Below are 20,159 nucleotides of genomic sequence, written 5' to 3' on the forward strand. Positions count from 1 at the left end.
CTTGCGAGGCATTCGTCTTGCGGGGCACCACTGTACTACTGGAAGGAATTTTTTGTTGTTGTTGTTTCGACTATGGCAGACCAACATGGCTGCCTACCTGAGTTTAGGGCAGTTATGCCACAATCTGGGAATGGGGGGTGTGCATCTGGAGCCTCTTACCACAACTCCTGCGCTCACGCATGCAAACTTTCACCCTGTGGTGAGTCTGTGTTGGAACCAAAAAGTTGGAAAGGACCTCCCAGGTCCCCTTGTCCAACCCTTGCAATTGCTACTTCATCCCTGGCGGACAGCCATCCAGCAGGTGCATCGCAGATCAAACTGCTTTTTAAACTGCAGAAGTTACATCAGGTGTAGGGAACCTCTGCCCCCCCGGTGCTGCTGAACTACAACTCCCATCAGTCCTGGCAAGTATGACCAACAATGACGGGCGTTGTAGTTCAGCAACATCCGGAGGATCAAAGGTTCCCCACACTTGCTATAAACTGACTCATTTGAGAGCAAGCTACAAAACAGGGGTGGCCAGTCAGCTGGCTTAATGCAAATTTGCTTAATGCAAATTTTTCTGCCCCATACCCAGAAGACTGCACTGATTTTGGCAGGGGCAAAAAAGGGGGGGAGGGGAATAGAGCAGAGAACATTCTAGTGGGGATGCAAACAGCCCCCTCCTTTGATAAGTCAGGAGAGGGCAATAACCTGAACGCATCCTCATTACCCTTGGGAAACTAGCCAGAAGAAGGGGAGACACACTTACTTAAGAGAGGAATCCTGATTTCAAGGCACCCGAACTTGCACATTTTAATAACCACGCAAGGTTGAAGTCTGTTGCTATACCTCCAAGATAGAACTGCTGCAACAACAACAAAAATCCCTCCATGACATACGGCTGCCAAAAGCACAGAACTGGCCCAGGCAATCAGCCTTAGGAGGGGGAAGTTTTGCTTGCAGGGGGTGTCATAGCACCCCATTGCCTCTGTATTTCCAGCACCAAAAAACCCCACAGGTGCCAAGACCTTTAAGATGCAAACTCTCTGTTGGGGTTTGCCATGGTGTGAGGTTTCAGTGCATGTGTGTGTGATCTCTGCTTTTCTTATTTAAATAAAAAACTGAAAAGCTCACAGTCTCTGCAGCACCCCAGCTTCCCCCCCTCCTGATAGTGATTCTGCCCCCCCTCCCATTTTGCAGCAGGGAGATAGTCACTCTGAAAAACCAGAGCGCAGCTCCTGTGCCCAAGGCTAACTGCCGGGGAGCTGGCACTTCTCCCTGGCACTTCACTCGGAAAGTCCTTCCTGCCCCAAGGCCAGATCTGTTGCTAAGCGAGTGGGGTGAAACCAAGCTCCACACTTTGCACAGCAGGTCGCAAAACAGCAAAATGATAAGATAAAGAGGAGGAATTCTGGGTTTATCTGGGTCTAAATAGATCTATCTTCCCCCAGCCTTCGCAAAAATCAGTGGCCTCAAGCACAACGCACTGGATCTGGCCCCCTTGCAAGTTGTTTTGGAAAGCAAAGGCTCTGCAGTGGCATTCAGCGTCAGAATGCCACTAAGAGCAGACCCATTACAAATAACGGATATGCTTAACTTTGGTCTACTAATTGCAATGGATCTGGTCCACTAATTGGTCTACTAATTGCAAAGTCAGTGCTTTTTTTCTGGGGGGATGTGGGGGTACACATACGCCTAAACATTTTGTGAATCTATGTTTGGCTTCATTGAGGGACGGCATTTCAATACGAGTAGGAAAATGAGAATACCCCTAAACATTTTTTTTTAAAGAAAAAAAGCACTGGTTAAAGTTATTTGGATACAGTGCTCTAGCTTTTTTTGTGGGGGGATGACACCTCAGCTTTTACCTCTAATAGAATCCATGCACTCTGTTGGCCCCTGGACTGAATTTTGTGGCCTCTTTCTCTCTATGGGCCCAACTTGCGCCCCCCCCCCCGAGGGGAAGCAAGCGAGGTGCGTGTGGAAGGTTCTATTCCTTGCTTGGCTCACTGCTTGCTCACTTGGAGAGCAGTTCAGGTGGGGCACCTGCATCTCACACAGTTGTTTGCCCTCTTCTGAACACTTCCTCGCTCACTGATGAGCTAGCTTACTACATGCAGAGGTGGGAGAGAAGAGAAGCTGTGATCAGGTCCGTTCCACAACGTAAATCAGATCCCAGGCCCATTTTAAACAGAACAAGCTGGTGGAATCCTGAGGTGGTTAAGTAGACTGTGCCACTTCAGATGACATTGACTTATGTCCCCCTGTGTTGAAACGCCCCCCAACCCTTCATACAAGTAGAAAAGAAGCACATCTGAGACAAAGGTTCAAATCCAATCCTCTTCCTGCTGTGCTAATTTTCTATTTGCGGGGGGTGGGGGTGCGGTATGTTTAATTAAATGTAGCACAGCATTCAAGAATATTATCGCCCACCTGTCATTTCCTCCTCACCTCATCCCGCTACATGTTTAGAGTAGTCTTGTCTTCTGGGGAAACCCAGACAGCACTGGGCTGTAAAACACACACAAACACAATCACACTCAGCAGAGAACCTGCAATCAGGTAATTCATTGGCATTCAGATGTTGGGCTGAGACCCGAATCCAGGTGTGTCACAACCTCGTTTTGACGGGAGACAGAGAAGGAGAAATGGGAGACAGTGAGAGAGACAAGGAGAAAAGAGAGGAGAAGGAAGTCAGTGGAGGAGCTTCTGTAAGGAAAAATGAAAAGGGAGTCCTTTCGTGTTGCAGGTTGGGGTTGAAAGTGAGGTCTGGAAATGTTGACGGCCTGTTACGTTATCTGGCCTGATGTACTGCCCACAGCTACTCTCGGCATGGTCTACCTCCACCAGTTTTAATGCTGATCCTTTGTTAATGCGTTGATGCCTCCAAACGGGACTTGAGAGTGCTCTTCATGCCTCTTTGTCCCCCGCTGTCCTCTGGCACACAGCCCCAGGCTCTAGAGTTGTCTCAAGAGGGTGGAATTCCTGAAAAATGCTCCATAAACGAAAACAAACCCGTCGTTTGATACACACACCTTTGTGTGTGTCTCCGTTTGGCATTCCGAGTTTCCAGCTCCACAAACAAAGGCCAGTGGAACAGCAAGAAGTCTTCAGCTTTGACCAGATGACGTTCCTCTTCTCTCTCACTCTTTCTGTCTCTCTCTCTTCCCATTTTTGGGCTTCACAATCTCCAAAGAACAGAAAACCCCTCCCAGGCACACCTGTTGTCTCTAATGAGTTGTGGTAGGAGCTGAGAGGGAGAGAATGGAGCATGGGACAGGGATGGGTTCTCTAGGCAATCGGAGGGCGGAGGGCAAAGGGGGAAGACCCTGGTGGGGAGCAGCCTAGTTTCGGGGTAACCGAGTCATCCTCGGGGATCCCCAAGGGGGTGTCAGTCTGTGTCAGCACCAGGAGGCGTCGAAGGCTTGTTGCTGCTGCTCTGCCCGTCCTGCCGGTCGGAAGGCTGTGTTGCCCCACCTCCTAGCCAGTAGTAGAGTCCAGCGCTACGCGGGGACGCCCCGGTGTCAGCGCTGTGCCGAAGGCAACCCTGAGAAGGCACAGGACAAGTGGTGGCTCCAGGGGCCCTCTGGGTCAGGAGGGAGCCTGTGCTGTGGGCCGGGCCGGCGAGGGAGCCGCTGAGAGGTTGGAGTTTGCGTTGGCGCTGATGGTGAAGTCACTTGGCTGCGGGGAAGGAAGCAGAGACGAGAGGCAAGCTTTAGGGAGAGCCCGTGCTATTTTCTGGGGGGACGCAGGCATACGCATACCCCTAAACATTTTTGTGAATCTAATGGGAGAAAAAACTAATTTTTTATTAAAAAATTAGTTTCTTCTCTAGCACGGTGAATTGTCAGTTCCATTGCTACCCCCGATGGCGGCCTCATTTCCTGTCAACGTGTTTCCTGAGTCTCAGACAGAATGAAGAAGAAGAGGAGTTTGGATTTGATATCCCACTTTATCACTACCCGAAGGAGTCTCAAAGCGGCTAACATTCTCCTTTCCCTTCCTCCCCCACAACAAACACTCTGTGAGGTGAGTGGGGCTGAAAGACTTCAGAGTGTGACTGGCCCAAGGTCACCCAGCAGCTGCAGGTGGAGGAGCGGAGACGCAAACCCGGTTCACCAGATTACAAGACTACTGCTCTTAACCACTACACCACACTGGCTCTCTGAGAGCACCCCTAAACATTTTTTTAAGAAAAAAAGCACTGGGGAGAGCCATTCAGGTACACCTGTGCCAACACTGGCAAAGGGCGTCTCAGAATGCATAGGAATACTGGAGGGGTCTCTGAGGGACGGGGACCCATCCTGCCACTGCCATCTTCACCTTTACCTGCTCGGTTTGCCTCCCATATAATGACTACTACTTGCTAAGAATCACAAGCAGGGAAAGTGCTGGCTGCTTCACTCGGTTTGCATGCTGTTTCAGGAAGTGCTCATCAGGTAGAGTCCTGCTGAAAATGCAAACCGAATTTTTCTCCCCCGCTCCATCCCTAGTGGAGAGAGGTGGCAAGAAAAGAGCAAGGGGCCGGAGGGAGTGCAAGAGAGGTGGGCCTTACGTTACGCCGGAAGAGCCTCTGCAAGAGGCTACGCTTGGGCGGGTCGGGGAGTTGCTTCCAGTCCAGGTCGGGGGAGCGGATGCCGTTTGGTCCAAAGGTGTTTAGATCTTTAAAGCATTCTGTCTCGATCATCTAGAGAGAAGAGGAAGCGGATGCCATTGGTGGAGGAGGTGGTCAGCTGAAGCAGCAACATCTGGAAGTGGAGACCGGGCTGGGCGACACCTCAGGCTTATCTGCCAAGGCTCCCTCGGGTTAGCTTTCCCCAGACAGAGCTGGACACCCCCAACAGTGGGAAACAGCCCCGGCAGCTCTGCGGAAGAGCATCTCCTTTACAGAAGGTTCCTGGTTAAATTCCTGACACTTCTGTATCCTGATCCCCAAAGAAGGGATGGTAGCTTAACCCACCCTAAACCACCATTGTCCAATATATGTCACTGTCTTATCCTGAACTCTCTTCATCAGCACAAGCTCAGAGAGCTTTCTCAGCCCTTTAAAAGGAGCGACTTGTAAAGTAAATGTTTGCCAGATATAGTCCCCATGAACATGCATTTGGGGAATAGCCAGTGGCTTTGGGAAGGCAGGCAGATGCCTGGCTTTAAAGACAAAGTGACTGGGTGTTTTTATTTCACACCAACAGTCAGTCTTCTCTCTCACCTCTGTCATCGGTGGCTTCCATTCCTCTCCCACCCCCAGCCCAATGCCTCACCTCGTTCTGCCATGGAATGGAGACGCTGCCAGTGGCAAATTTGGCATAGAAGTCATTGTCGGTTTGGTCTAAGTTGACACCCTTCACAGTGGAAAATTGTTCAATGTCCAGCACGTCTTTGCAGTATACGGCTCGGGGCTGTTGGATAGAAAGATGGAGACTCAGCTAAGTTTCCAGTCTCAAGATCTTAAGTATCAAGATGTCAATGGCTTGTGTGACATTAAATGGCTTAAGGTGTCATATCCCATGAGCTGCTGTGATGTCACAGAAGCCTGGTAAGGCAAGGCCGGAGAACCAGCTCTTAGGGAAACAGAGACATCTTAGAAATGGAAGCCCGAGGTCTATAAGCAACTTCTGCTAAATTAAACGGTAGGGCTGTCCTTGACGACCAAGAGAGAAAGCAAGGCCCTTGATGATAATCTTAAGGCCTGGGCAGGCGGCCCTTAAGATAACCTCATCAGAGGCCATTTAGGCCTAAATGTGTCAAGGTCAGGAGTGAGAGCAGCATCTGAGCACCTGCTCCCTCTTCCTCGCCGCAAGCTCATTCTTGGCAGAGCAGTTGTATGGAAAGGACTCATGTGTGAACCAGCCATGGCCTACTTTGGCCTGCACTTACATCTGGCACAAAGGAGGGCTTCATGATCCCAGCTTCCAGGCGCTTGAAATTGATAGTCTTGAAGAAAGGGTGCTGCTTCACCTGGGCGGCCTCGTCTCCCTTCCCTCCAAGCCGCTGCTTGGGGTCCTTGGTCAGGAGCTGGGGAGGCAGAAAGGGGCCACAATCAGTAAGGGAAAGCACAAGAGCAGGGAGGGATGTGGTGTGCTGTGAAAGCTAGGCTGCTAAATCACACCTATGGGCTGTGGGGAGGCCACAGCTCAGGGGCAGAGCATTGGGTTTGCATGCAGAAGGTCCTGGGTTCAATCCCAGGTATCTCCAAGCTGCAAGAGACTCCTGCCTAAACCCCTGGGGAGCTGCTACCGGTCAGTGTAGACAAACCTGACCTAGATGGACCAGTAGTCTATGTTCCTAAGGCTGGGTAGGTGCTTGCTTGCTTTGCAAAGGAGCGCTCCCCACCTCTTGACCAATGCTCTACTCATAAGATTGCGGAGGAGAAACTTTCCATGGGCCGTGAAAATGGCCAGGTAGCAGCTGTGGCTCTTGCCCTGTTGCCCTCCAGATGTTGCTGGACTACAACTCCCATTGCCAATGACCAATGGTCACGCTGGCTGTGGCTGATGGGAGCTGAACGATATGCAAAGGGCCAGGAGCAGCAAGATCAGAAAGATGAGTAAGATGGTAAGATGAGTCTTGCTGGATCAGGCTGTCTGTTGCAACATCCTGCTCCTCCTCTAAGGCCTTTATGCTGCTTCTCGGTGCTCCTCACGTCATCTAATCTATTATCCCTTTAAAATGATTGTGTATCTTTCATTGTAAACTACTCTGATCGTTTCCGCTTGAAGGGCAATACATAAGTTTATTAAATACACAAAACTTGCCTTTCCCCGTTTTAGGCAGCTTGTAAAAAACATTTTCTGTTTCAAACAGGCCCTTGCCTCTGTTTGGTTTAGGTTTTTTTATTCCCCTGATGCCTCCCCATCCTGCCGCTCGCCAGGGAGTTATTGGCAGAGTCTGGCCTCAAACATCCAGACTGGAATGTGGCATCCCAGTAAACATCACTGCCGGTTGAGACAGGGTGGAGGGAGAGGACATCAAACCACAACAAAAATCAGAGTGTTTGTGCAGACACTCCTAACAGGGCTCTGCCTTGCTTGAGGTGTAGGGCCAGAGACTGCCCCAACTGCATTCCAGGATCAGGTTTCTGATGTTTAGGGAGCAAGTGCCTATCTACGTGTAACCAAAATGGCAATCTCCATGGACCAGAAGCGTTGGGGGAGCTTATAGGTTTGCAGACATACCCCCGCCAAAAAAAAAGAGTATTTAGGAAGCAAAGAAATACTTAAGGGGAAGTGGTCAACTCCCCCCAAAATAACCTAGTGAGGAGGACTAACAGGCTGTTGGGTGGGGGCAGAAAAAGAGGAATGTGCTGGAGTTGCTGAAGACCTGGAGAGAAGCATTCCATATGGAAATGTTTTGCTACAGTTCCCTCTCCTTTCCTTTAAAGTCCCTATAGAAACGAATGCTTCACACTGAAAACACCTGCAGGGTTGGGCTCTGGCGAGCATCAGTGGACCAACAGTCCCATAAGAGTAGGGCAAGCTGCACCCCTGCCTCCCACAATCCCTTGCTCCCACCCCAGGACATCTACCCTGATTCTACAGAGCTCTGCACAGCCTCTCGCTTTCCCCAGCTCACCGCCTTGCAGATGGCCTTGGCGTCTTCAGAGAACTTGTCCGAGTACTGCTCCTGGTCCTCCTGAACCCGCTTCTCCACTTCCTCCCTCTTCACCCGCTCCTTGCGGGCGCGGAACGGTGACTGGCCCTCAATCATCTCGTAGACAAGGCAGCCGAGCCCCCACCAGTCTGGACTGAAGGAGTAGCGCTCATTGTTGATCACTTCTGGAGCTGGAGAGGGAAGAACAGTCAGAGATGGGGACAAATAATAGAAGAGCACATGTCCCAGATTCAATTTCTGGCCTCTCCAGGAAGCCAGTGATGGGGAAGGCCTTTGTCTGAGACCATTCTCCCCCTCAAATTGTGTTGACCAAACCCTGGATTCATGCAGGCCTTAATTCAGGTCTCCTCAATCTCATTGCCTTAAACTGCAACCCACCCACCAACCCACCCTGGCTCCTAGTATAGTAAGACTGCCTTCTGCTTTCAGCAAAAAGGGGTTTGCAAAGCTACCCCAAGAAGACTAAGCCAGCTCCTCCACAGGGCAAGGAGACCTGAGATTTTCCTTGACTACATACCCATGTAGCCAACAGTTCCTACACGGCCACGGATGGTGTCTCCCTCTGGAATCTTGATGGCCAGCCCCAGATCTGAGATCCGGATATGACCTAGAGGGAATAAGAGGGAAAGGGGAGATAGAGGCCATGGTGTGAGCCACATGTGTCAGCAGCGAGCAAATTGGGGCCCAGAGCCTCAGAGGGCAGCCTCAGCATCCAGTTCTCAACAAAAGAGGCTTAAAGACACCCTCAAGGCAAATCTTTAAAAATGCAGTATAAACACCGACAACTGGGAAACACTGGCCTGCGAACACTCCAGTTGGAGAACAGCCTTTACCAAAGGTGTCATGGGCTTTGAAGACGCTCAAACTCAGGACAAAAGGGAGAAACGTGCTAAGAGGAAGGCATGCTTGGCAAACCTTCACCATGATCTATCCAGAAACCTATGTCCCCACTGTGGAAAGATGTGTGGATCCTGAATTGGCCTCCACAGTCACGTACGTACTCACTATTAAAACCATGTTCATGGAAGACAATCTTACTTGGCTATGAGGGATCACAGAAGAAGAAGAAGAAGAAGAAGAAGAAGAAGAAGAAGAAGAAGACTCACCATCATCATCCAGGAGAATGTTCTCTGGCTTCAAGTCTCTGCAGCAAAGATACAGACACAACTCAGAATGAGAGGCAGGTAGACAGGTGAACTTCTAGGTTCAAGGTTCTTCAACCCTTTCAAGCACATAGGATATTTGTGGGGGGAAGGAGGAATGTACAAGTGGGTCCTAAACCAGAATATCTGATATAAACAGCTGCTCCCATAATCCACCTGCTTCTGAGGTCCTACTCTTTGTACCACCACCATGAGTGGTCAAATGAATGAGCAGCAAAGATGGAGAGTTTTCAGCAATAGCACCAAGGCTGTGGAACATCCTCACTCTGAAGATTTGCCTGGCAATCTCCTTATTGTCTTTCATTTGAGAATGTGGGTCCCAGGTGGATGAGGCAGAGACTCACACAATTATGCCAGCTCAGGAGCAGTTTATTATAAGCTCTCCAGAAGAGATTAGCGTTCTGAACAGGGAGGGGAGCCCAAAAATGTCCAGCTCTTGTGGTACAGAAAGAAGCTCAAAGTTTCCAGGAACTAAGGCAAAATTTAAACACTGCTTTGGACAGAGGAAGCTTGATTCAGTAACTTACAGCTGCATACGGGAACAAAGTTTTGCTTATGGGTCTTTCTATTTCCATGTTCAGTTTGTGATTGTTGTTACTAATGGAACCAAAATGGAACCACCACACTCTGGTTTCTCTTCAGATCGTATAAATCTTTCACTTTTTACAAAATGGAACCACCCATGCACAATAGGGAGGTTTCAGCAAAACTGGGGAAACCCAAAGTTTGCAGAAGTACCAAAAAAAAAAGGGGGGCTGGGGGAGGGATCCCTAAAACAGCCCAATGAGGACTGACCACACTCAGTGGGCACAGAACACTGACTGACTGTGGGAGGAGGAATGAAAAACTGGAGGTGGAGGAGAAAATTATTAGTAATATAAGTGTTAAGAACCCCTGACCTTAAGGTCCAGTCGCGGACAACTCTGGGGTTGTGGCGCACATCTTGCTCTATAGTCCAAGGGAGCTGGCATTTGTCCGCAAACAGCTTCCGGGTCATATGGCCAGCATGACTAAGCCGCTTCTGGCAAACCAGAGCAGCGCATGGAAACACCATTTACCTTCCTGCCAGAGCAGTACCTATTTATCTACTTGCACTTGACATGCTTTCGAACTGCTAGGTGGGCAGGAGTAGGGACCGAGCAACAGGAGCTCACGCCATTGCAGGGATTCGAACCGCCGACCTTCTGATCGGCAAGTCCTAGGTTCTGTGGTTTAACCCACAGCGCCACCCGCATCCCTCAATATAAGTACTAGTATTTAGTATTTAGTATTTTTAAGATTTAGTATTAGTATCTCAGGGTGGATCTCAGCATAAAAATATAAAACACAAAATACATAATAAAAATCAGAACAAACCAAGTCAATAACATGCCCCTCCTCCCACAAACACATTTACAAGGACATAGACTGTTAATCAGGTTCAAAATGCAACCAGAGAGACACGGACCAATATGCCAGGCCTGCCACCCCTGTCTGGGCTGACACTTTTCACCCTCCAGCCACACGTGCAAAAGACACGGAGGGTTTCTCCATCTTGCCCTGTGTCAGCAATGCTATGAGAAAGGCCTCTCCCACCCCTGCCTTCGCCCTGCTCCCAGGCTCTCCCTATGCCCCTCGCCTTCCTGGAGCCTGAGGAGCCTGACCGCTTCTCTCTCACCTGTACACGATGCCCTCCCGGTGCAAGTGCTCGAGGCCGCAGCAGATCTCTGCAGCGTAGAAAGTGACCCGCTCGTTGTCAAAGCCGGGGTTGCCCATGTTGTAGATGTGAAACTTCAAGTCGCCTCCGTTCATGATGGTGAGGACCAGGCAGAGGGCATCCTTGGTCTCGTACGCGTAGGCTAAGCTCACCTGTGGGCATGCAGAAGAGTCTTGCTAGATCAGGCCAAAAACACCCCACCATCTTGTTTCATGCGGCAGCCAACCAGATCCCACCAGGAAGCAAGGCATGGAGGCAACAGCCCATCTTCGCTATATGCCTCCCAACAAGTGGCTTAGGAGTAGAAGCTGTCTTGAGCAATGTGAGACCACTGGTCCAGCTAGCTCAATATTGTTGACACCATTTTTGCCCCTGGGTGGTAAAGCATCAGCAGGCAGTGGGTCAGAGGCCAAATCCAGCAGTGGGAAGCACCTGGCCATTCCCTCCCCACATACACAGTCTCGTCCCACTCGCCCTTTCCCCCATCTCTCCTGGTGCACTGAGATCACACTGTGCCTTGCTGCCACCTACTGGCCCAGTCAGGGGAGAGGAGGTGCTTAATGGGATCTCAGCGATGTGCCTCCTGCTGCTGGCCAGCTGACGGATACAGGAAAGAGTTGAGAGGTGCACAGATTAATGCGATCCTCAGCTCCTTCCAGTGGGGAGCCACTGTGGGATGTCAGAAGTCCCAGGACATCCATCCCTCTGGTTCCCAGCAGACTGGTGATGGAAACAGATGTTGTCTTGAGAGACAATGGAGTGTGTCTCCAGGGATGAAGTATTTAGGGATGAAGTCAAACGGCTGCATGAACAGCATCGAAGGGACCAACTTTGGGTGCAAGCCTGGGCAGCGTGTATGGAGGTCCTGGGATGCCCCGAGGACAAGACCCCCCTCTCAGTCTTGCTGATGTGGTCCAAAAGAAAGCAGAGCAATGCATTTGGCACTAGCTTGGCTGGAGTTGAACAGAAGGAGGGGTACAAGGCACAGTCCAACCAACTTTGGGACTCCAAATTTGTGTAGGGTTTACTCCTTAGCCTTTTTTCTCCTGAAGATTAGAGTTCAGGTTCCGAGTTTTCCTTCTCCTAGATGGACCCCTTTCCCAGGCTGACAAGCCCCTTCTGTCCCCTCTACAGCATGCCTTCTTGACCACTGGAACCACTCTTGGCCTTGTCCACTCGGTCCATGGGAGCCTGTCTTCGCATGCAGGAGAAGGTCCCTAACTCACCAAAGGTTTGTGGCCCATTGGCTACCCTCACCTGATGTACTCAGCCAGCTGAAGCTGTTCCGTGGTGGGGCCAGGGGCCGCTGTTGCATGCTGACAGCTTCTAGGAGCCAGAGGTCATTGCTGAGTGCAGGATGGGGACCAAAGGTGAACAAATTACCCCAGAAGGTGCACAATGTGCCCCCCACCAGAGGTCATACACCTCCCCTAACACCACATACACACCCCTGGAATCAGCTGAGGAGTGTGGATCAGCTGTTTTCCAGCAGCATTCAGCGGAGGATTATGCCACCAAGTTGCATGGAAGTTGGTCAAGTACTGCAAGCAGCTTGCAATCCCTACATGGTCTGCGTTGACAAGGAAGTGGCTCTCCGGGGTTTCAGACTGGAGTCTTTTACCCAGTTTGAGTTACCGTGGATTGAACCTCATATCTTTTGTATGCAAAGCATGAGCCCTACCACCTTTTGCAGATGTGCTGCCTTGGAACTTGGGAGATTCCTTTTATATGAGGCATCCCCAGTGGGCATTAGCAAAGGACACCAGGGAAGCTCATGAAAACTGCAGGGCAGGAGTCGGAGGAAGGCAGCCAGCAGTATCAGCAGCATGTATCAGCAGCATGCCAGGCACACACTCACCACGAACCGGCTGTTGACCTTCTCCAGGATCTGCTTCTCGTTCAGAGCCATGGCCTCCCCTTTCCGCTTCTTGATGCGCTTCTTCTCCAGTTTCTTGCAGGCATACATCTTCCCTGTCGCCCGCACCTGACACGCGCACACCTGAGGACAAGGTGAAAAGTGGGCATGGCGGGGCAGACAGATTTGGGTAGAGATCCATACGTGCTCAGACAAGGCACTATGATAGAAATAACAATAATTTATTATTTGTACCCCTCCCATCTGGCTAGGTTTCCCCAGCCACTCTGGGCGGCTTCCAACAAAGATTAAAAATACATTAAAATGTCACGCGTTAAAAACTTCCCTGATGTCTTCAGATGTCTTCTAAATGCCAGGTAGTTGTTTATCTCTTTGACATCTTATGAGAGGGCGTTCCACAGGGCGGGCGCCACTACCGAGAAGGCCCTCTGCCTGGTTCCCTGTAGCTTTGCTTCTCGCAGTGAGGGAACCGCCAGAAGGCCCTCGGCGCTGGACCTCAGCGTCCGGGCAGACTGATGGGGGTGGAGACGCTCCTTCAGGTATACTGGGCCGAAGCCGTTTAGGGCTTTAAAGGTCAGCACCAACACTTTGAATTGTGCTCGGAAACGTACTGGGAGCACTAGCACTCATTGAAGAAAAACAGGCAGCCGAGGGAACTCTGTTTACTCTTGAACCTCCAGAGTACAAGTTATTCCAGATGTCAGGTGGTCCAGGGAGACTCAGTAAGGATAAGACTCCTTCCCTCCTTGCAGATCCTTTCAAGGCACAAGTGCAAACCACCAAGTCCTGCTTTGGGACTCAGCGAACAATCCCCTTAAAATGTGGGTGCAAAGTGCAGGGGAGGCTCTCAGAAGTCTCTCCCCCCCCCCCGCGCAAATTTCACAGTCAGATGCAGCAAGAAATTCATGGCTCCCCTGCCCACTCACCCCACCAGAGTACTATCAGGCAAAACTGCACATTATACATGCAGCTGCCGTGTATGTGTAGCTTGATGAAAACCACTTTAGAAGCAAAAGGGAGAGGTGGAAAGGGGCACACTCTTCTTTCCTTCCTCCGAATCAGCCCTCCAATGTTTCTGCAAATCTGCATTTTAAATCTGCAAGAGAGAGCAATTTGGAACAAGGAAATGGCAGACAGGGGAAGAATTGAAAGGAGCCCCCCAAAAGCTGCTTTGAAAATTAAAGAGCTGTTAGTCGGCATTTCTACGTGCTGGCATACAGGTTTACCATACGTCTGGATTTTCCCAGACCGCAATCGGGAAAATCCAGACATATAGCAGCCCATGTTGGCAGTGCCATTTTTGCCATTTCTCGTTAAAAAAATGCTCAAAAACTTTGCAACAATTTTTCTGTCTGTCTGAATTTTCACTGTTTGAAATATGGCAACCCTAAATTTTACCTTTGAACAGCAGTCAAGTTTCTACACGTGCTCATGCATCGCTCTCTGTCCTCCATCTGAGTTTAGGGACACACACCAGCCAGGCAAAGAATGCTCAAGAGGGTGCAGAGCTGAGTCAGTAAGGTGTGTGGTCCAGGGAGAGTTCCAGAGTCCAAAGAGAGAGGCATGGGGGGCTCCATTGGTCCTAGGCCTGAGGTTCTCCACCCTTGTCTTAGGCAGAGGTCTTCCCCATCACCTGCTACCTGATCCTTTAAATGAAAGGCATCAGGGATCGAACCCGGAACCTTCTGCATGCAGAACATGCCACTGAGCTATGGCTCCTTGCTATAGTCACTGCTACTAACGACCGTGGCAACTCGCCTTTTGACAGGGGTCTTCTCAGCAGCCACTCCCAGACTTTGGAAATCCCTCCCTAGAGAAGCTCAGTTGGATCCCCCCCTTGTCCTTCTGCCAGCAGGTGAAGGCTTTCTTTTTCCAACGGGCTTTGGGGCTGACTGACTGCTTTTAATGAAAGGGCTGGCGCTGTGCTGTTTTTATGGTAATTATTGGCATGGTTTTAATAGGTTTTACATATGCATATAGTTTTAATTTTATCAATGTTCTTTTGTGTTTTAATAATTGGTTTTCCTGTGTTTTCAATAAATATCAATAAATACATAACTAAAAGTAAGTAATAACAACACCAGCCAGATGGTCAGATATATGATAATCATGTATCCTGTGCCTTCGGGAGCCTAAAGCTTTCTGCAGTGCCCCACACCAGAAGCAGCCCCTGTGGCTGCCAATCATCTCCCTACCTCTCCGAAGCCTCCCTTGCCAAGGATCCGGTATTGTCTGAAGGTGTCTTTGGTCACTGATTGCCTGAAACAACAAAGTACACGAAAACTCCATTCAGGTGAGCATCAGTTTGGCAAAGGAACAAGAGGGGTTTTGGGTGATGAAGAAGACCACCTTACCTTTCCAGGTACTTCCACTGGAGGAATCTGTCAAAATACATGCTGTCCTGGTAGTTCGTGAAAGGAGCTCCACTGAGGTACTCGTGTAGGTGCCTGTGAAAAAGACACAAATTAAGACTGGGCTGACTCTTCAAGGCTTGGAGATGGGCTGATGAAACAGAGTCGCAACTCCCAGAGCTGGTGGTACAGGTTGTACCCATGTGTACATTTGTTTGGTGCTTGCCATCAAGATCAACAGAGCTCCTGCCCACCTTGGACTTAATCGACAAAGAAATATAATTCGGTCCCTGCCTGTCTTGGCCTGCTAAGAAAGGTGAGGCTGCACTTATTAAACAGCAAACCCCAGTGAGTGCATCTGGGCATCACAATAAACCGTGATATGATATGAACGTGGCCGTAGTACTGTAGTGTCAAGGAACGAAATTACCCGCCACTCCCCACCCATCTCCCCAGGGCCTGGCACTCACTGCACACAGCTGCTGAAGAGGTCTTTGCAGGCGCTTCTCTGCAGATTCTCCATGCAATGGTTCACGAGAGACTGGCTGATCTCTGCTATGTAGCCTGGGGACTAAATAAACAACAACACCAGCCATGAGTCACATACGCTTGAAGTGTCTTGAGTGCTGGACTTCATTTCTGCCTCCACCGCAGGCTCAGATCTGGAGCAATATCTGATCCCCACCCCCATTTGGCCCAGCTTCCACTCCTCCCCAGCTGATGTTCTTCAGGTGCTGTTGAACTACCACTCAATGGCAGAGAATCTGCTTTTGGGGTAATTTTCCATATTAAGTAGAATGCAAATGGATTTTTCCCCCTAGAAACAATTTACACAGAAAGGCGTGCTAAGCTTCATGCCCACTGACCAAAAAAGGCTGGTAATCCTCAGTACAGATCCAACGCTGACCTATTCCATTTATGAATCACTTCCCATGAGGCATCCCAAAACAATTTACAATACAGCAACACGCGCGCACACTTGTGTGTGTGTTACATACATAAAAACAATTTTGTAAAACAATTAAAAATATAAAAACATTTTAAAACAGCAGCAGCACACACATAAACTCCATACAAATTCAAAACAGATGTCAACTGGAATAAAGAGTTTGAAAGAGGAATGTATTTCGAAGGAGCCAGAAAGACAACAGAGGAGGCACCTGCCCGGTATGCGGTGGGAGGGAGTTCCAAAGGGCAGACCCAGTTCCAACATCAGCTTGATTATATCAGGACTGGGGCATGGAAAAGGGGCTGTAGTGAGTCAGGTCTAAAAAGCAAATCCTGATCTGTGATGGGAGGGCAAACTGGTGTCAAGAACAAAGAGCAAGGCTAGGTACACTAGAGCTCAACATGGCCTTGTTAGCTCAGCAAAGCATTTACCTAGGATGCCCTTTTATACTTTTCCCTGCCCACGAGGAGTCAATGGCCGGCCTTGCTGGAATCAGCTCAGGAGCCAGCCCGTTTCCTGGGAAGCCGCAGTGAAGTGAATCACCACACGGGGGAGCCGTCAGCACTTCTCGACACACGCTTTTACCCTTGTCCCACAGAAATAATATACTTACCTTGCTGTTGAAAAAGTTGCGGATTATCTCTTCTCCCATTTCCTTCCGCTTCTCATCTGGGGAAACCTCATATTCTACCTGGGACAGGAGAAAAGGCAACAGGTTGATCAGACCTGAGAAAGACATGCACGCATGAGCTGCAACCTTGATTCTGGAGAACACCCCACATTCCTTTTCTCCTTCCTCCCTCTTTCCCCACAAGGTGCCATAGGAAGGCACTGGACATAGTAAAAGATCCATTGCATCCTGGTCACTGTCTCTTCGAGCTCCTGCCGTTGGGACGGAGATACAGGACGATGAAGACAAGAACGAGCAGTCTTAAGAACAGCTTCTTCTCCAGAGCAATCTCGGACCTGAATGGGAAGCCTGAACTTTGAAAGTCATCTAATCTTCCTTGCTATACTATACTGTATTGTTTAATTAGTGTTTTTATGGAGCAGTCAAGTAATTTCGTTGTCCCCGAGAGGAGGCAATGACAATAAAGATGATATTATTATTATTATTATTATTATTATTATTATTATTATTATTATTATTATTAGTGTTCCTCTGCCCTGAATCCCTCCTCGCCTGCTGCTGGCTCTCTTTCAGCATTTTGGGTCTGGCACCAGGAGAATCCGTAGCTCAATAGCAGAGCACATCCTTTGCATGCAGAAGGTCCCAAGCGTGACCACCAACATCTCCAGAGGCATGTATTTTTTAAGGAAGTGATGGGAGAGATCTCTTCCTGATGCCCTGGCGAGACGCTACTATTGGTCAGAATAGACAATACTGACCAAGATGAATTAACAGTCTACCCGATTAAAAGGATGCTTCCTCCGGCATGCCATTCCTGCTCCCATTTCCCTTTTGTTTGTCAGTTTGGCTGGCGCCCATTGGGACTGGTAGGATGGAAGGCAAGGAGGCAGACAGTAGGTGGCGCCAGACCCCAATGACAAACAGAACAAACTCCTAGTTTTGTCCCCATTCTCCTTGCTGAGATCTCCAAGGGCAAAACTGAAAGAAAGGAGGGGTAGCATGGTGGGCAGTGCCCCCCATGGGCTGGTTGTTAAGTAAGGAAGCAGGCAGGTGGGGGCTGGCTGAGACAGACTTGAGGCTGCTGGGGCACTGCCCTATTTGCTCAAAGAGACCAGCTCCACTGCTGCTGCTCTTCCTCTTATCATTTCAGGGCTTTTCTACACATAGTCCAGCCTTTGCAGACCTGGTGTCCTTTGTATGTTTTGGACTAGGCTTCCCATCACTCCCAAGCCAGCACAGTTGCCACCCAAAGCAGTTGGAGGGCACCAGGGTGGCAAAGGCTGGCACTTATGAATGCATGCTGTACATCAGCCTGGTACTGAACAACTCACCTGCTCATAGCTACTTTATGCTGCGACAGAGCTTTGGTGCCTCGCAGTTTTTGGGTGCAGGAACTGGAAACCTTGCATGCAAGAGGTCCCCTTTATGAATACACACACACACACACACACACACACACACACACAACATGTTCTTTTCCCTGCTCTGGGGTCCACCTCCCTCCTTCCTGGCCCTTTTCCACAGGATGAAAGCTGTTTGCCTTGTACTACAGAGAGGAGCACACTGCTGCTATAAAAATCTGACCTGCAGCTCCCCTCCCAATTGTTTTGGAACACAGCTCGGTGCTAGGAGACGAGAGAGGGAGAGAAACAAGAAAACGCCCTCTCTCCCACCCACCCACCCAGCCACCCTCCCTCTGCCACACACAGAAATGGCAGGGATGAGGAGCAGGCAAAGGGTTAATTGGCCTGGCATGTCCTGGACAGAACGGACCACAACGCAAGAGTGCATTCAAGTCCAATATGGAACTGGGGTGAATAGCCAGAGTTGAAGAGAGGAGCAGGTGTATAGAGTTTGGTTTGCTCTTTTTTAAAACAACACCACAACCTTCCTCTTTCTTAAAAGCAGGACGTGCCCAAGCAGGAAGCATGCCAAAGGGCATATAGCCGGGATGGCTGAGGAGTCGCTGCCTTTCTCAAGGCTCAAGTGACATCTATGTTCTCCTTAATGAAAAGGCCGCAGCGTAGCAAATGGGAAGGAATGTGCAGCATCTCCTGTGGGGGTAGAAGAAAGCTCTCTGAGCTGACCCTGGGCTGCAGGGGTGCCTGTAAGGAGCTCCCTCTGTAGCCACGGCAGAGCAGGGCCACCCACAGCTAGAAAAAAAGAGACAGGAGAGTACAGTGGTGCCTCGCAAGACGAAAAACGCGCAAGACGAAAGAGTTTTCCATTTTTTGAGTCGTTCCGCAAGACGAATTTCCCTATGGGCTTGCTTCGCAAGACGAAACGTCTTGCAAGTTCTTGCGAGTTTGTTTCCTTTTTCTTAAAGCCGCTAAGCCGTTAATAGCCGCTAAGCCGTTAATAGCCGCTAATAGCAGTGCTTCGCAAGACGAAAAAACCGCAAGACGAAGAGACTCGCGGAACGGATTAATTTCGTCTTGCGAGGCACCACTGTACAGTTGTTACTATTATCCAGTTGTGCCTATTCAATGCCCGGTGCTTCTCTTATTTAAACTCCTTGCTGTTGTGATGAATTTGTTCTTCATAATGTACCTGTTTAACCGCTCCCCTTCTTGAAGGCTGGGCTCAGCTGTTGGAAGTGCAACAGCAGAGATCATTCCATGTGCTAAAGGGTTAATTCTGTTAGCAACAAAGTCAACTTCGGGGTGGGGGGATGTGTGGAGGTGTTTGCTTAGGACCCAGGCAGAATAGCATGAAATTTCCTGGGGCAGCGCACATCCTGATTGGCTAGGTAGCTCAAGCAGTTTTTCCTATGTGTGTTTGGTTGACTATCACCCTGCCATGTACAAGGCCTGAAGTGAGAATGGCTAACCTCTCTGTTTATTGCTCTTCAGATTCTACACTGCTTTTGTGCAGTTTCCTTAGTAAAATGGTGTCAAGGATTTCCTTTCCCACTGGACTCTGTCTGCAATATTTAAGTGAATTCTTTTTTGGCAATGCTTGGGGGCACCCTAAGTTGTGCCCTTTTTTGAGAGCTCAGAAGGATAATTCACGTAGCACGCGGAGCACAAGGACCAGCTGTCTCTAAACAGATACAAGCGTTTGTTTGGAGGTGTGTACCCTTATCAATTTGTACAGCTCAACTCTTGCAGACGCGGACTGTACACTTGTTCACAATGACCTACGAGTGTACCACTCAACCATTTGTGTACATGGGGGAACAGACTGTACATTCTTTGAACGTAGGTTGCGGAAAGGATCTCTGAACTTTGAGGAAGGTAAGCTGCTTCTTTCCAATCCTTCAAAGCCAAAGCATCCGACAAAAACTCTCATAACTTCCCTTGTAAAGAAAGGTCCCTGGCTCACAGCAGGGCTCCGAACCAAGTTTTTTAACACACTGTGAGTTTTCATCGCTAAGCCTTTTGCTAGCTGCAACCGTCACAGCCTTGTGGAGGATCGCTTTCCGAGCATGTGTTTCCCATTTAGCAGCCATCTGACCAGATCGGCATTCCTGTCATTCACAAGCAGCAAGCTTATGCAAATAAGAAAAAGGCCTAACTTTTGTGTACGCTGGTTTAAAATTTGCTAGCAGGGCCCGTGACTTCTCCCTTTTAAACACTGGGACACAAACTGAAGTGGGTTCGACAAGCTGCCTTCAATGTGGACGGAGGAGGAGTTGGGGAGAGAGATGTTCAATTGCATAAACACAGTTTGGTAATGGGAAACACAGATCATTTTATGAGGCTTATGTTCCCTCTTAAACAGCATCCAAAAGTGCCTCTTGGCATCGTATAAGCTCAGAGTAGGAGCAAATGGATTTCAGATCAAAACTTTGTGTGAGCTAGCAAGAAGAAAGAAAGAAAGAAAAATAAATTTCCTTTAAGCTTAAAATGAGTTGACATGACCTGGAGCAATAGTTTGTTCTGCTGGATGCAAAAAATG

The 20,159-nt window shown here is 49.4% G+C and overlaps 1 protein-coding gene across 2 annotated transcripts in view; it reads right to left on the reverse strand.

Moving 5' to 3' along the window:
- Nucleotides 1-2,356: 2,356 nt before the first annotated feature.
- LOC309519453 (G protein-coupled receptor kinase 5-like) overlaps nucleotides 2,357-20,159 on the reverse strand; it is a 73,240-nt gene continuing 55,437 nt past the window's right edge. The window contains exons 4-16 of one of the 2 annotated variants that reach the window (XM_082200456.1): nucleotides 16,242-16,319; nucleotides 15,150-15,250; nucleotides 14,683-14,775; nucleotides 14,524-14,587; nucleotides 12,311-12,451; nucleotides 10,414-10,604; nucleotides 8,700-8,737; nucleotides 8,111-8,200; nucleotides 7,555-7,763; nucleotides 5,860-5,997; nucleotides 5,244-5,381; nucleotides 4,538-4,669; nucleotides 2,357-3,663 (exon numbers count right to left, since the gene is read on the reverse strand). In XM_082200456.1, the coding sequence (XP_082056582.1) occupies nucleotides 3,574-3,663; nucleotides 4,538-4,669; nucleotides 5,244-5,381; nucleotides 5,860-5,997; nucleotides 7,555-7,763; nucleotides 8,111-8,200; nucleotides 8,700-8,737; nucleotides 10,414-10,604; nucleotides 12,311-12,451; nucleotides 14,524-14,587; nucleotides 14,683-14,775; nucleotides 15,150-15,250; nucleotides 16,242-16,319 (1,503 nt within the window). In that variant the 3' untranslated portion in view covers nucleotides 2,357-3,573. The remainder of the gene's footprint in view (nucleotides 3,664-4,537; nucleotides 4,670-5,243; nucleotides 5,382-5,859; nucleotides 5,998-7,554; nucleotides 7,764-8,110; nucleotides 8,201-8,699; nucleotides 8,738-10,413; nucleotides 10,605-12,310; nucleotides 12,452-14,523; nucleotides 14,588-14,682; nucleotides 14,776-15,149; nucleotides 15,251-16,241; nucleotides 16,320-20,159) is intronic. The other variant, XM_082200457.1, reaches the window with a different exon arrangement.

This window comes from Podarcis vaucheri (assembly GCF_965113315.1).
Source record: "Podarcis vaucheri genome assembly, chromosome: 15".
NCBI classification, from domain to species: Eukaryota; Metazoa; Chordata; class Lepidosauria; order Squamata; family Lacertidae; genus Podarcis; species Podarcis vaucheri.